The sequence below is a fragment of the Geospiza fortis genome, unplaced genomic scaffold (genome assembly GCF_000277835.1).
Source record: "Geospiza fortis unplaced genomic scaffold, GeoFor_1.0 scaffold433, whole genome shotgun sequence".
NCBI classification, from domain to species: Eukaryota; Metazoa; Chordata; class Aves; order Passeriformes; family Thraupidae; genus Geospiza; species Geospiza fortis.
In genome coordinates, this window is record NW_005054554.1 from 360,513 (window position 1) to 378,068 (window position 17,556).

Genomic DNA, 17,556 nt, shown 5'->3' on the forward strand with positions numbered 1-17,556 from the left:
AAAATAAAGACCAGGTATTACCCCCCAAAAAAAAAAAAAAAAAAAAAAAAAAAAAAGAAAGAAAGAGCTTCTTTACTCTGTGCAAGTGTCCACACCTGGGGACAGATTGATTGCCCAGAGAGGCAATATCTCCCTCACTGGAGATGTTCCAGAGCCTGGACACAATCCTATGCAATGTGCTTTAGGCTTGAGCAGAGAGTTGGGACCAGATGACCGTGCCAATGGTCACTTCTAGCCTTACCCATTCTGTGATTTTGTGATTTTATGATCTTAATTCCAGAAGACATATAAATTTTTACTGGCAAGGCTGCAGATTCTTTACATCTGGTAGGTAAAATTTCTGGCCAGAGTAATTCAGAAGATTGCTGGAGGGAAATTGAAGAGCATTCCTTGGAATGTGAATCCTATAACTAATATAAGGATAGAACAATATACATGCACATAACTAAAAATTCACCAAATACTTACATCCTCTTCTACCCCTCCCAAGTGGAAAAGAGAACATGAATGCAGTTATTATTGGAAGGCATTCAAATATTGTGGGAATAGGCATAGTACAGAAGCAGGAATATAATGGAATACTTGAAGTGACCCAATTTTGAATTTAGCAGTAAAATTATAGATTGAAATCTGAATATGTATATGAACACATAAATATATAAATTTATCAAATAAGAAGCAGAGACTGCTGAACAATCTGAGAACCAAGTCTGTATTGAAAGTTGCAGCAATGGCAGTTTTAAGCCATCATTTGTCCCTTGCCAGCATTACTCAGCTGGACCTGAAACTATAATGATTACCAGTCTGGTGTACATAGATCATTGCTGGATGAAATTCAGTAATGCATATCAAGGTATGAAAGATGAAAAATACAGCGGTATGGAGTTTTGCCCAGCTCTGCCTCCTTCCAAGACACAGCTGGGAAAAATATCATTTCAGTGCCTTCCTTTGGTGTGCTCAGTACAGGGGTGGAAGAGGAGTGACAACACCAGCACAGCATTTCGTGAGGAGTTGGAGCTGCCCCAAACTGCACAGAAGCCCTGCCCAGTGATGCTCCATCCACAGTATGTGTGAGAACAGTCTGGCCCTTTATTTGTATATCCGGAAGATGTTTACTGGCCAAGGTATATTAAACAGCATGTGTTTGCCCCTGTGAAGCAGCACAGAGTTCTTCCTATAGGAAGATACATAAAGATCAAAGCTTAAAAGAAAGGGATATTTTTTTTTTTCTGTTTGAAACTCTGGCTTCAAATTTTGTGTTAACATGTGTTAACATTAATGGCTAAAGGGCTTATTGTTATTCTTCTCCTTTGTGCTTCATCTCTTTTTCTTCTGGCCCAGGGGCACCCAGGAGCAGCTGTCAGCTGCCAGTCAGTAGGTAAAGAGCCATCTGACACCTGCAAGGTTTCAGCTTTTCTGCCCTGACAAATCTGCTGTTGCCCTTGTGCTCCCAGAAGAGTCTGGGTTCCATCAGTCAGTACATGTATTTCTCTGTGAGCCACCCCTGGTGTGATTTGTCACTGCCAGTTGGTACCCAGGGAGAGGTATTTCTACTTTCCCCCCCCATTTCTCAGATTCATGCTGTTTCCTGGCACCTTCAGATTCCTTTCTTAACAGCCTATACCTGGCTGACAGAAATAGCTCAGTGGTGTGCAACAAATGCCAGACAGACACAGAAAATAACTGAGCTTCTTGGGTTATTTTCCCAAAAGAAAATGAAGGCACCTGGGCTGCTGTAGGCAAAGGGTGAGGGGCTCAGAGCAAAGAGGCACAAGAACAGAACCGTGCCAGATTCTGCTCCTCAGCACCAGGAAGCTCCTTTGCCAACAGCACCTTTTTCCTTCCATGGAAGATATTGTTTAGGTCAATCCAAAGAGATAAGTCAGGCCTGGGAATTCTGAAAAATATCATGTGTTCTATGACCAGTGACCTTCCTAATATTGTTTACATAATATGAGTTGATACCCTTAGAATCATATTTTATGCAACATTGCCATTTACAGTGTTGGCACAACACTGAAAAGCTGTGGCACAGAAGCTGCAGAGTCAGTTTGGAGTATGTGGTCCCATTTGTTGCCTGGAACTGTAAGCAATGATCTGCTTTGTAATACAAAACTCTGGAGCCAGTCATTGTATCTGCATAAGTACACAGAGGGAAAGTCCATCAACAAGAAAAAAGACTGTAATTCTTATCCCTATGTTGGGTGGATCTGGGATAGCTCTTCTAATTGAAATTATTATTTCAAATTACTCGAAGCAGCTCTTCTGGCCACTTGAAAGCTGAGGACAAACCATTGGGTTTGATTTACAGCTGCAAATGCCATGTGGTCTGTCCCAGAGACTGTATGTTCTAGGAGCCACTGAGTCATATTTGTTCATCCACAGAACTGTGCACGGGGGTCTGCACTATCCTATCACCCCTCAGATCCTAAAGCATGATGATGTTACTTACAAACGTGAAATTTGCATGAATGACCACAGCTACACAAATCCCCAAATAACACTGCACAATAACTGCCCACAACAAACACACCAGAGAAGTCTGCTACAGAACGCACCAAAAGGAGCTCTGTTTTAACTTTGTGACAACAGAGGATAAAGTGAGAAGTGTCTATATATGTACATTCTGAGGTCTCAATTTTCTTGATTTCTGTTATTTTCCTGACATGTCCACCAGCCATGTTTCTGGAAGTAGTGCAAACATATCCATTCAGTGACAGCCTCCTCCAGATGGAAAAACATCACCACTAACCCTACCCTTCATTTGTAAGACATTGAAGTTGTATTGTTTGTACTATTAATATGTCCCCCAGTCGTCTCTCCCTCAGCTGACCATGGTGGCCTGAAGTAGTCTTTTACAGAAAACTGTCAAGAAACATTTCATGAAACTAAGCAAAGGGACTGTATGTATATTTAGACAAAAATATCTTTGAAATATCTCCTAAAACCTGCTGCAGCAGTGTTCTCCCTGAGAAGTATTTTCCTTGGGAATGACAAGGACCATCCAAGGCTGGTTCCATCATCTCCATTACCTCCACTGTAGTGGTAGGTGCCTTGTTTGCTCTGCTCAAATCATTACCACCTTGGTTGCAGAGAGACAATAATTACAAACAAAGATTCTTATTACTGAAAGTAACTAGAAACAAGGACAGTTACAACTACTAACTGGTGAGAGCTGACCCAGTTTCCTTGTGCTGCTGAGCACAAGAACCACTTCCTTGTTCACACCACATCCTCATGAGATGCCACGCTAACACTTCTGATTAGACAGCAGAAATTTTACTTCATGTTCCATAAGAGGGCATTATTTTTGAGTCTGGTTGTTCTTTGGGGTTTTTTCGGCTTTATTTTTTGGAATACATGGAGACAAGTGGCCTATGCTTGTGAGAAATTACCTCTGAAATGGTTGCTCAGGGAGAAGGAAAGATGGAGAGGTGGAGGTGAATCCACATCATAGAACCATAGAAAGGCTGGGAAAGACCTTTGGAAGAGATTGGTTGGGAAAGATCATGCAGTCCAACTGTTAAGCCAGCACTGCCAAGTCCACCATGAACAGGATGTTCTTGCAGGGCAGCAGTGGTGGTGGCTGTTCAACTTGTCAGGGAGCAGGAGAAGGGAAGACTCATTGAGGCCCTCTGGCCTGGGGGAAGAAGTCTGTTGGTCCCCAGGAACTATTCCACACATCCTTGCAAGATCAGGGGTACCAATCAGAGGCTGACTGGCTGCTCCCCACCCACAGTAAGGAGCTCATCAGCTTAAACTGATTTTAACCTGAAGAAGTGTGATACATGAAGGGTGCATGTCTGGCCTGGCCTTGGTTTGGAGGCTTCTGGCTGGATGAGGACCATAAGGAGGGAAATGTGTGCTTTTGTGAATTCAAGAATCCTGTATGCTGGATGATTAGGGTATGTGCTGATGTTTCCAAGACAAACAGAAAAAATGGTGCCTTTGATTAATAACACAAAATATTTTATAAGCCTGTTACAGGAGCTCATTGATCTCAGAGCAGTGGAGGCTGGACTCCAACTAGTAACAATGAAGAATGTTGTAAATATATATAGCAGACTCTGTCAAATTAGCTCCATGTCCTGTGTTCCTGGCTCCTTATTTTACTGCTTAATGTGTAAAAAATCCTGTACTGTCTACACTGTTTTGATGTAAGCAACTAAATAGCAGTTTATAGTCTGCTTGTTTAACTTTACCCTTTTGCTTCTGATTAAGCCTGTTTGTGTAGTAAATTTCCTTATACTGTGCAAGTGAACCAGAGAGAAATTTGAACCAGAAAAAAATGACCATTTTGTTATTTCCATGTATTGTGTGTGGGACCAGTGTACCTCCTTGTGTGTTTGCATGGGAATGCTGATAAGCCATGAGAAAATGCTTCAGTGATGGGATGTCTATTTTTAGTAAGTGTCTTGCATGGCTGATCTGATGCTAAATAAACTAGTAAATCTAGAAAAGGTTACATCTATTATTTGCTGACAGCTAATGCTCAATGTATAGCAAGGAATAATATTCATCCTTATAAAGAGGAGTCATCATGGGTATTAATTGGTTATATTGCAAAGTCTAGATTGAATTCCAGCTTGGCACAGCATTTCCCCTGCTCCTCTTTCCTCAAAAGTTAGCAGCTGAATAACAAACAAAATCTGTTATTAATGGTGGAGTACAAAACTAGGGGCTGTCCAGGCTTCCTCTGTATCCCAGGGTGGGTTATGTGATATAGATGTTTGTGTCCCTTTTTGTTAATTACTTCCAGCAATTAAGAAATTACCACCTCCTTGAACATTCTAGTTCTGCTTCTCTTTTAACTGCGAAGTATTTTACAAAGTCCCAAGTATTTTTGTTGCAGTTAACAGTTTTTCTATCACAATGATATGTTTTCTGCAGCCATTTCACAAAGATTTTCTTTCTGTAACCTAATCTAAAGGTTATTAATGTGCTCCTTCATTCAGCATCCTCTTCTCTCAGCAGCACAGACAAATCCTTTACCCCAGAGCTCATACACTCCTCTTCTTGCTGGAATATGAGTTTTCTGCCTTTAGTTGACTACTCTTTGTCTTGAGCTACATTGTCAAAAGCTGCACATGGTACCTGAATGGAGAATATTGCAAGACCAACGTGTTGAAAGGACTTGTTTTTTTTTTAAATTTCTCTGCTCTGTTCCCACATCTGTCACCCTCAGCGGTGTTCCATCTTGCCTGGTACTGGAGCATCCTGTTATTCTTGTCACCTATAACTCCTTAGTCTTGCAAACTGCATGAATGCAAAGTTCCTTCACACCCTTTTGTGGGAGATGATTTCACAAAATCTCTCCACCCTGGAGCAATGTAAGAAATAAATTATTATAAGCTCCACAAGACATTTTGCATGGCAACAGTGCTCCAGGAAAAAAAAATAGTCTAATTTGGCACTTCCATGGATGTTGCTGAATCTTTTCCCAAGCTAATGCAAGGCATACATTCTTACTGCAGTTTCATGAAATCATCTTGGTCACATCTCCGTAACAGAATGGAAATGGGCAGTGGAAAGACCAAAGGAAAGAGGAGGGCAAGTATCGAGCTGGCTTCGAGCTCCCCCTGGAGCTCAAGGGTTGCTTGCTTTTTCCTGATCTCTTAAAAATAGCACATCAAACAGCTGAGTTGGAGCTCATGATACAGCACAGCATTACACTGGCTTTATAGTGAACTTGAGACAAATGAGGAAATGGGAAATAAAAAAGAACTAACAAGTCAGAGGAACTTTTAATGAGTTAGGATAGCTGGGGAGTTAAACATAATGATCCTGCCTCATAACTATCAAATTTCTGCATTTCTGTTGATGTCTGGTGCAGTCTTCTTTTAAAAGCCCTGGGCTTTTGTGGTTATGATGTCCTTCTCAGCAGTTCATGCACTTGTTTCTTTCAATGTTGTACATATCCCAGAAATTATGTTTCAAATATACAATGATGCAGGTAGTTTTGAGAAGTGATTCAGTATTTTTACATCCATGGTGAATTCTCCATACTTTCATTTAACATTAAAAAAAAAAGTGCATGGAGGGTCTCTTCCTTACTTCTTTGGTACTAGTGGTGGTCATCAGATTTCCTCAATTTCATTTCCACTGAGACTCTACTCCCATGGTGTGGGCTGGGAGGCACACAGCAGAACAGAAAGATGTTTTGCCCATGTTGAGAATATACAAAATTTTATTTTCATTTAGCTGATTGAAACAGAGAGATCATGAAATTCTGCAGATATGGCTGGGCACATCCAGGCTGCACCCTTAATCCTGTATGCAGAAGAGAGGGTGGTTTCTGGAGACATGGCTCATGCTCCAGCAAAAAGGCCTGCTGTGGTTTCTTTCCTTCCCCCTTCAAATTGTAAGCAGTTTGAAATCCTGTTAGGCATACAGACAAGAAGGGGTTGTATGGCACACAAATAACACGGGTCAACCAAACTCGTGTTTGCTGCTGCTCAAATGCATCCACTTGAGCATTGCCCTGCCTCCCCAGTGCTGGAGCTGGAATTGCTGAGACACCAATGCCTCGGCAGCAGTGCTCCCTGACTGGAAACCAAACTGCAGGCTGAGACAGTCACAGAATCTTGGCATAAAAATTTTCTCTCCAGGGTTATAAACTGCCTCAGAGAGGGGTCTCTGCTGGCAGGCAGGTCAGCAAGGCCCAGGTACAGAGCTCAGGAAGAGATTTCTACCTCTGTACATGCCAGGGCAGAGCCAAACTGGTCTAGCGAGGGCCTGAACAAGGTCAGTTTTTGGTTACACTTCAGGCAGTAACTGATCTCCTAAGGTCAGTTGATCTTTGATACAGGTAATTTAGGTTACCTGTATCACAGAAAAACTTCTAAGGTTTATTAGCTTGTCCCAGTGTCTTGGCACGCTGAAAGAAATGTTTTAAAGAAAGTAACTCTGGAGAAGGCAGTTCTGGGTAATGTGCTGGTATTTGAGGCTCCTTAGTCCAGATGTGGCAATGTGCTGGTATTTGAGGCTCCTTAGTCCAGATGTGGCATTTCGTATCATGTGGATCAGCTATGAAATATGCACAGGTATCTCCTGCCACATGCTGCTACCATCTGCGTCTGCTTTCTCCCTGCTAGTGGCACAATTCCAAAGAAGGTTAACTCCATGATAAGCAGTCCCTACCTGAACTGTAAAACTGAGTCACCAGCACAGCCCAATGAGGACTGGAAAAGTCAGAATGTGTTACAGAGTTTAAATTGTGGTTTAGGACTTAAGGATATATTATTTTCTAAAGAACATTTAATATTTAGTGTAGGTTTAAAATCTCTCTCATCTTTCTACATCTTTCACCAGGAAATGGGTTTGAATATCAATGTTTTAACAATTCTAATAATTAATGTCCTTAAGGATTATCCAAAGATCCCAAGTGGCCTCTATACCTATCCCTACCACACTTTGCAGAAGGTGACATGATACATGCCCTACAAGGGTGTGCTGTTTCTCAGAGGCGACAGTTCCTTCTGTCAGCAACAGAGGTAAGTTACAACTCTTTCCACTGAAGTCAAATGTTACAGAACTTTACTGCCTTTATGCCAGCTTTGCAAGAGAAACAAGGGAAGGCTCTAGAGAAGATACAGGGATTTTCTTCATTTCTGTAGATGCTAATTAAATACATGACAATATACATGTTGCAGCTTATTTTATATACCTAATATACATCTATATGCCTTCCACCGGGTGCTACATGCTCATTTATTTAACATTTATGGTTAATAGATCACTTCTTAAACATATAAAAAGGTAAATAATACTAAGCCAAAATAAAAAAGGTCTTCCACAACAATCATGGGCCATCAAACACTTCTGTATATACATTTTTAGAACTGAAGCCTTGAGAAAATACAACCTGTACAGCTTTCAAGACATTTCAGTTAGGCATTTTCCTCAGTCTAAATCAAGTTTCCAAGTGAAGGCAGGCCTTATGGCTTTCAAATTTAAGGACACAAATTAGTATCATTAGACATCACCATGCAGCTGAAGATGAACCACATCATCAGACATAACTCCCCAAAAATGCTACATATGGTTGCACAAGTATTGAAGAAACTACATCACGAGCCTGTTGGAATCCATTATTTATTCTGCATTTGCACTCAAAATACAAATACAATCGCTTAAATGCTGAACACAGTAAGTTAAACCCACTGTTAAAACAGACTTTGACTTTCACAGGCACAACTTGAGTGTTTCTCTAGAATTAGGGCTATTTTTACAACAGTGTATCTCTTAGGTTAAACAACCAGGCCACACCTGGTGTGTTCTGGCTACTTATGATTACTGGAGGAATTATACATGCTGTGTTTTATAAGTTCATCATGTTTCACATTTATAAATTCATCAAATTTGAGATCAGGGCCTGTGCACAGAGTATCTCTCTGAAATACTAGTGCACTTCCCAGGCAGATTTGGTAGAGTACTTTGACTGCCTCTAAATTTAGCTTAACCCTAGCCCTGCATCTTCTGCACATCACAGGCAAGGTTTAATGCTGGAGGTTTTAGATGAGGAACAGAACCCAAACATGAAAATTATCTTCAGTCATGTTTCCCATACACATACAAAGCACCTAATTAAAGTGCCAAAGCGTAAAGTGTCACATTGCCCAAATCCCCAAAAAAGTAAGTTTTAAAAAAAATTATTAGACATATAAAAATAATTTTGATGGTTCTATATACATGCTATTTGTCTAGCAAAGCCAGATTTCTGCTATTCCTGGGCAATTTTTTCAGAAGTCACTTCTAGATAACTATATTCCTAAATGATAGAAATCTATACTAAGCATTTACTTTGTCTCCCATTTCTTCTGCATAAGCAAAACACAGGCTCCTGCACTTTGTCCTTGCCACTGCTTTCCTGTTTTAACCCTCTTCGCTCCACCTAGATTGTCCAGTAACTCAGGAGGAGAATGCAACAGTGGGAGAAGAGGCTCTGATATTGTGGCTTTCTTGGTTCTGATGTACTCTAGTTAAAGAACAGTTCTTCTTCTTCTCCATCTATAGCTATATAAAAATAACATAAATTTCAGGTTCAAATAAATACATTTGAAATGGAACATCTTTTTTTCTAGTTCTGTATTAATCAGTAGCTGAAATTTTTATTAGAAGTATCAATATACAAAAATACACTAGCAATTTTCTTATTTTAGCTCAAGTTCCTCTTTCTTCAGCCACTCTGTGCTTCACCAACTTGTCTCTACTGAAAGCAGAAAAAGCCATTTCACTGGATACTAAATATGGATAGATACTGTATATGTGTCAGAGCTACTAAAATGGGTGTTTGGAATAATTACTTTTCTGTGCCTGGTGTTGTACAAACAACCTCCCGTAAGTGTCTTGTGCACCTTGTGATCCATTTCTCCAGCACTGAAGTGCCTCTGTGCAGATTTAAACTGGGCAATATTTTTCTCTACATACATCTGAATCACAACCCCCCATTAGTCAGTCCCAGCAGCTCTAAAAAGAGAAGACATGAATATGCAGATTCACTGCACATGTAATCTTTGTAACTGGGAAGAAAAAATAGGATACACTTCAAACAGTTTCCTCTACAATCATGTCATCATTCATCCCACGGAGCACCACTGCCAGAGATTTCATAATTGCCTCTGTACCAGTACTAGAAAGGAGAGGATTCTAGCAGCAATTCCTTGGTGTCCTTGGCAGTAGAAGATCACCTTGTGAGCTTGCAGTACTTTGGCAGACACAAGGAAGGTAGAAAAAAAATGGGACAACTAATCGAGAGGTTTAAAGGGAAATGCAGAACACACAAAACCTAAAACTGAGTTAACATTTTCTGCCCATGCAGACCCAAAGGCTGTTTCATGCATTGTTTTTAACAGTATTAAATAGTACTAAACATGTTAAAACATGAAGCAGGTTGAAGAAGCCCCCACTATATTTGCTATTATGTTTTTTCTACCTCTCTGATTGAGCAATGAGAAAGTCCTCACTATTCAGAGTTCAGTTACAGTGGCCAACGTCAAAAAAGCCAGTATTACTGGGAACTTTCATCTGAGTTTTTGGTTTTTTGAGGGTACATTACCCCTCCCTGGATTATATGTATACAACTCCACAATATCAGGGATCCAAGATACCTTCCCAAACTCCCACACAGCTAAACTTGCAACTGTGAGCACTGGCAAAACATGGGGATAACTACAGCATCACCTGAGCAAATGACACATACCAACATCAAAGGCTTAACATCAGATTTTGAAGAGAATTCATGTTCCTAGCAGGGAGGGAGTTATTTTTTAAATGCCGCTGCTATGTATCTGTCAGAATCACAGATTCAGATTGCTGAATATTCTTGAAATCTGCATCTTAAAAAAAGACCCTGTATCCTTCAGCAGATCTCAGCAATTCTGCACCTTCAGCTTTGGCCTTCAGTTGCTCATGTTTTAGGATGTTAATTTATTGCAAAGATCAATCTAGGGGAAGTAACACAGAGCACTCCACAGCACCAGAACACTGGCAAGTCTGTGCTGTTGTGGCTACAGCAACAGCACTATCCCTGAAGCAAGTGTCTCTTTCTGCTGCTTTTGTAATTCCAGGGTTTGCAGTTAAAGAAACACACACAGAAAGAAACCCCCACAAAAACCCACCAAATGAAATCCCCCACACACTATTACATGCAACTTTAAGTCAAAAACTCCTTAGAAGTACAGGGTGTCACTGAAGATCCACTGGAGGTTTGCTATTTTGACAACTGTATGATTAAAAGTTCACAAAAAAAAAACTATGGAAAGACCCCTGATGACCTAAATGAGCTTTGGATCAGCTGTAAGGGCATTTCTTTATGTACTGAGACTGTTCTATACAACAGCAAATAAGTTACAGTTACAACATCAAAGAAATGCCAATAATGAACACTTATTTTTGCTCTCAAGTACAAATAGCTTTCTTATGAATAGTATCATTTAACAACTTAGCTACATAATATCCATACAATAAAGCAAATTTTAAAAACAAATTACAGAGGCAGATGAACAAACTTTAAAAAATAAATTAAAATTTAGGTAAATATAAATATATATAAATTACAAAATTACATCTTCAATGAGATGCTGCCTGTACAGCAACCTGCACTATCAAAATCCTGAGCACCTGGCTTCCAAAACTGCTGAAGAGAGCTGAGCTCACACTGCATTTTTCAAGCCCACACACACATCTTGTGCTTTCTACTGAGGAAGCTGGCAGTTTAGAGATTCAGGCTATTCCTCACAAAGCTGCAGAGTGCTGAGCAGTAAAAAGCATCTCGCACTGTGCACTGGGAATGTATGCCAATGATCACATCAAGAAGCACTTGCTAAAGTTGTTTGGATCCTCAAGACAAAGGTTCGGGCGTCATTCAGGAAGAGCGTTACCTCAATTTAGTAGGTAACCTATGCTAAGCTAAACAACATAATCTGATTGCAAGGAATGCGCTGGCTTTTAAGTCACTGTTTGTCTACGCTTTGAGTGCCTTTTTGAGGTCAGAATAGAAATTGGCCAGGGTGCTAGACATGGCAGTGTCTACTGCAGACTGCGGCAGCATCCCTCGCAGCTCAGTCTGGATGTAGCCTGTCAAAAGACTGTGGCCAGGAGAGTCCTTGAGAGGGACACAGAACCAGCCGCAAGGGTGATTGAATCCACGGACAAAGTTTGGTCTCACCTCTCCGTAGTCCAGGCTTATACCTATCAAGGAAAATAAAAGAAACAAAAAAGAAAGGAAATTAATTTGAAAGAGGTTAAAAAAAAATTAACGTGCAGTAAATTTGTAATATATAAGGTTCTGGTTGGGGAATTTAGTAGTAGTGACAGGCACACTACGAGTTTCCGGGTATTTTAATGCATGGAATTTGCTGTTTATCCAAACTCTGCGACAGACAGAAGAGCATGATTAGCAAAAAATCAAATGTTAAGAGGACATTCCTCCTATTTACAAGAAGCAAGTTGTTACTCATCCCATTTTGCTCTAAGACCACAGCTGAAGGACTCAACTTGTCTCTAACACTCCTGCCCCACAGCTGACATAAGTGAAGCCTGGCAGAAACAAATGGTCCATAGGTAAACCAGTAACTTGTACACTTCTTTAAATATGTAAAATGTTAAAACACCTTTACATTTGTTAAAACACCTTGAATTTATATGCTGAAAACCATCTTAGACCATTTTTGGAATGTTTACTACTACTAAATCTGAACCAAATCTTAAGCCAAGCAACTGTTGTAAAATAAGAATTTAGCAGAGGCAGGTGGTGGCTTACCACATGTTAGAAGCCCATCTTCATAGCTTGTAGTGTAAGAGAAATCAACAAACTCCCTCGGTGCTATGATGTTCCAGAGCTGGCCAGCAGTTGTATAGCGCATCACACAGCAGTTCTTGTTGAGTGACAGAATTATAAGGGAAAAAAAATGTAACTTAGGATAATGAATACAGGGAAAGGTAATGCTTGCAGGGAGCTAACATTTTTCACAAAGTTCACAGCCACTGTCAACTGCACTGCAAATTCAGTGAGGTCTGAATGGCTGTGCCATTCTCAACCTAAAATCTGGAAGTTTTAAGGATTTGTGGTCTACAACTGAGAGTTATGGAAGCAGAGAGTATCTGGCACCATAAAGATTTAAAGATCTGAAGCTAGAGAACTTTGGCATGCCTGACAACTGAAAGCTACGTGGCTCTTATGTCACCAAAGAGCACTTGGGAAGTCAAAAAGGACCATAAACAAACTTCAAGAGGAATCTCTTAGTACTAAGATACTCTATCTAATACTTTTATCCACTAAGTGAAAAATAAAATGGAATGTGAACAATTCTTCAAAATAGGCTTTCTTATAATAGAGTCTGTATAAATTTTATATAGACAAAATACCTTGTCATATAAATCTTCTTTCAGAGACAGAGCAAATGACAATCCATGTTCAAGCCACGTGTCCAGATGAGGGTTTTGAATTCATACTGCATGTCTGCGTTAACCAAAGGAAGGCTACTAGCTGTTCAGTAACCAGCTTCAAAACTACCTTTCTTTTATCAAGTCCTGACCCTCAGTATAACCTGTTTTGTGTCTCAGCACAAAGCCATAATACACAAGTCAGCCCTTCAGGAAGAGGGGGAGGTTACAGCTTCCAGATGTGTGGAGTAATACTATTGTTTGCTGCAGAACAGAAGAAAGCAAGCTGCATGAAATGGCTTTGGCATACACAGTATTACACAGTAGCCCTCTGTATGTGAATTTTATCAGAGGCTATCAGACCTCCCAGGTCCAAGAGAATTGTGACTGACTCCCTTATTTTTAGCATTAATGGAAAGATGCACTTCAAGCTTCAGAATAGGACTGTGCTGCCAGAGAGCCTGATGTGTGGTCACACAGGGCATGTATGCACAATGCTGCTCATGCATGCAAACAAGAAGGCGGAGAAAGGTTCAGATCTGTTGGAATAGCTCTGCTCTACATGAATGTTAAAGCCATGAATGTTAAATTCATGTATTCATCAGTACACATCTCGTTCAAGAATCTAAGCAAGTCTTCACCTCTTCAAATGTTTCCATGATGTCCATTGAAGTCATTAGGCTGTCCCAGTCTAGCCTGTAAGGTCCAGGGCGAATATGATCCACTATTCTGTTAGTAACATCTTCCACCACTCCTTGAGCTTTGTAGCTAGAAAAATGTGTTTACATTTAGTAAGAAATTCTTCATATTACATTAATTTTCAACAGTACACTTACATTAAAACCTTCGTACCAGGGAGTATGGTCGGTGGACAATTGTATCAGAGAAAACAGTACAGGAAAACACCTATGGGTGCATCTATTCTTCTCTGCAAGAAATTTGTTTCTGAAAAATTTGTCTTTTTTATACAGTTAGTATTTTATAAATGGCAAATTCCTTCCTTGGATAAAAATTATTCTGTTTATTTCTCTAACAACTGTAACAATTTGTCATTTTACTCCTACTGCTTGGCTAGCAAGGGAGTTCACCTTAGGTAAGTAAACCTAAAGTAAAAAGGAGATCACGAATATAATGGGAAAAACATTTTTCATAAACCAGAAGTATCAGGATGTTGGAGATTGAAATGCTATGGTTTACATCTTGAACAGTTTTGTGAAGGACTTTTGCCTATTATAGCAAAACTGTGTAATAAAAGCTGCACAGAAGCACCCTCAATGGGCCTCCTGACTGAGGCCCTGGACTATAAATTGATTTGAGACAAGATAAAGTGACTCAGGTCTGGGCTGGGGGAGAAAAATACTTCCACAGGATTAAACCCAGCACCTTTGGGTGGAGGCCACAGCCCCAGTCTTATCTGCTGTCAGGCTGGAAGGGACCCTCACACCAAAAGGGGGAGGATAAGACATTTTGGGTGTGTGGTGAAAAAGCTTCTGCTCAGAGGCAATGAAAGCCCAACACCAGCTCAGCTGTGGGGCCTCTTCACCCTGGCAAAACCACATCTAAGGGACATCCACATGAGGGACAGCAGAGGGGTTGTCATGGCCTAATAAAGAGACCGCCCCCTCAAAGGGGGCCCCAGACCCTGCACCAAAGCTGCATATGATGCAAAATGACATAACGGATCGAGTCAAGCAAGGGACAGTGTCAAACTTGCCCCCCTCAGGGGAGGCAGCTGGGCATTCCCACCTGCCCAAACCCTGTATTAATCCATGGGACTCTATACTTTTGGGTGGGGGACCCTCACCACCAAGAAGACTAGACTGAGGGGAACAATGAGACATCACTGGGACCCGTAGAGGGGTAACATGCTTCTACTTAACCTGTCACGCTCCCTGTCTCCCCAAACACACTCCCCTTCTTCTACTTCTTTTTTTCTTCCTTTTTCTTTGCCTCTTTCACTACTAAATAAAATGTATGAATTTTTCAGCATCAACACCTAGCCTTGTTTGGTTTTAATCAAGTCTTGGGAATATCTGAATGGTTTTGGGTTCATTCTGCTTTATTCACAGAGAGTCAGTTCTCTTTACTCCTCTGTGATTAGAGCGGATCATAACACAGGAGTAGAACCAAGCTAATGAGTACAAGGACTGACTGAGCTGTCAGCCAGTGACCCTGCAGGACTACTGAACCCAGGCTTGATTCTGAGCTTTACAGGACATCATTTCTGGGCAGATGCTGTTGCCACTTCAGCTAATGGGAGTCCTGTGGTGTATTCCACAGACTTCACTGTTGCTCTAGACACCATGCAATGCTAAAGTATCAAACTGAAAAACTAGAAAGGAATCATCCAGCCACAACAGGTAACCCATTTAGCTTTCCCTCAGGAGGATCTGTGTAGCTGAGGGCTATAGAATTCACAGCCTTAATCTCTAAATTCTACAGAACACATTTGTGGAACATTAAAAATGTATCTCTTGTGTAGGCAAACTTACAGGTATCCACTGAATTCCTCCGATGGTTTACGCCACACAGTTGCATCTTTCTGAAAGAAAATATAAGCCACAGTATTAATTGTCACTTGGATACAATTGCAAGAAGTCCACAAAATGCTTCAACTTCCTTGAAGAAAAGCAGACAACTTTATAACTAGCCATGGTTCACCTGGGCACCACTGCACAATTTTCCTCAGATTTTTCAGATATCTTTTACTTGTAATTTTCTATTATTTCAAAAAAATCAGAAAATTTGCTCTCTCAGAGTGAAATGCCAGAAGTCTGTGCAGAAGTAGGGTTTGGTAGGCCAAGTCAGTTTACTGTGAAAACACACAGAGTAATGGAACAACATTAGCAGGGAAAGCCTTCCAATTGCAAGGCCACTGGAAAGCCAACAGCCGGATGTTGCTCAGACAGGAAGACCACACTGCTCCTGCTTGCACTCCTTTAACACACATTACAGAAGCATGCATGAGGTGCAGGTGCAGAAAAGAAAGTTCAATTACCTTTCTCTCCTAGATGCCTGACTAGAAGAATCTTGCAAGCAGTAGTCTATTTATTTTAAAGTTACCCAGAGAAAATAGAGAAACCAGTATCTTCTGATTTTTATGTAACTATGACATGGAACCTCTGTACAAAGTGTCTGAATTTTGGTGTTGAAAAGAGTACCATATGGCACCCCTTTCTTTGGAATCATGATTATATAAGCAAAAAAGACCAAATGTCCTAAAGAACAGTACTGTTAAGTACCAGACCCAGAATTATTTAAGGTATTTTGGGGCACAACACGTCTCCTTGTGGTAGGTAAAGCTTGAGTTTCTTTTACATGGCACAGTATCAAAATGGAAAGAAGGGAGGAAGAAAAGAAAGGAAAGAGGAAGGAAAGGCTGGAGAGGGGTAAAATCTGAGGATTTGGAACACAAGGATGCAGGCAACTTTTTAAAGGAATTCAGTAGTACTTAATATAACAACACATTTAGTAGAGTAGAGGTGGTATAGGTGCATTGCAAGAGTAAAAGGCTTGGATGCTCCATTCCTCCCTCTCCAGACAGCAAATTTATTAATTCTGCAAATAATAAGTTACATTTGGATCAGATGCCTCTGTCCTATCAGTGTCTGCTCACGATGGAAGAAAAAATAAAAGCACTACTCAAACCACTGTAACAAAAAGACAAAGATAGAAATTTACCACACTAGTCCTACCATATTGCTACACTTCTACTTTCTGTGGATGGGGAACCAAGAAGTATTCACCCAGCCTAGGACTGGTGCACAAGCAAAGGCTATTTAGCTTGTTGAAGCACAACTCAAAAAACCCAGGCAGCTCAAGAGGATGGCAAACTGGTTGGAGAGAGCAGGAACTGTATTCTCTTTCAGAGAAGGAAACTTAGGATAATGTGCAGTCTCTAAAGAAGATCAGAAAAGTGAAACAGTATAAGAGGAAGCCTTGAGAATTATCTCATTTCTTAAGAAGGAAAGAATTTTCTCATTTCTAAGAGGAAGATATTCGAAAGCTAAAGCATGATGAACTATTTATTGACAAGAGATTCCAGATGCCTGTGTCTGCTTTGCTGGAAGTACACGTGAGCCTCTTGCAACACGATTAATGCTAAGTACTTCCCATTTTGTAGTAAGTCAAGCCTATAATCCCACACAGGTTCTTCCGTGAGATACACCCCTGAAAATGGGTAGAAGAAATGACAGAGTATGCCTGAGAACAGGAAAAACACATCCTGTCATCTAAAGATATTCTAGAGTGATGGTTTCACAGCGTCTGTCAGTTTAAAGTCCTGCAGGGCGCGGCCAAGTGTTTCTCAGCCGTGTGGCACGGCACAGCGGGCTCTTTCCGCTGCACCGGTGACCCACAGCTTCCTGCGGAGCAGAACCGAGAAGCGCCCAGAGCACTCACGGTTTTCTTCGCCACCCGCCAGTCGCCGTCTCCGATGCTGTGGTACCGAATCAGCGTGTTCCGCAGCTTCGAGGCCAGGGGCGCGGGATTGGGCAGGGGATCCATCTGCTTCCCTTCTGCGCGAAGATGCCTAATCACACAGACACAGAGCAGAACACGGCACGGAGTCAGGGATGCCAGCAACAGCGCGGATCTTCCAAACCCGAACGGAGGATGCGGAAAACACCGCCGCGTGCACACTCGCACATCTCCCAGCCGGGTTCAGGTGGC

The 17,556-nt window shown here is 41.0% G+C and overlaps 1 protein-coding gene across 1 annotated transcript; it reads right to left on the minus strand.

Moving 5' to 3' along the window:
- Positions 1-8,077: 8,077 nt before the first annotated feature.
- STARD4 (StAR related lipid transfer domain containing 4) lies at positions 8,078-17,550 on the minus strand. Its single transcript, XM_005429527.2, has 5 exons — positions 17,287-17,550; positions 15,378-15,427; positions 13,527-13,653; positions 12,263-12,377; positions 8,078-11,691 (listed from the first exon to the last, which is right to left on the minus strand). The coding sequence occupies exons 1-5, from the start codon at positions 17,389-17,391 to the stop codon at positions 11,465-11,467; spliced, it is 624 nt and encodes a 207-aa protein (XP_005429584.1). The 5' UTR covers positions 17,392-17,550; the 3' UTR covers positions 8,078-11,464.
- Positions 17,551-17,556: the final 6 nt, after the last annotated feature.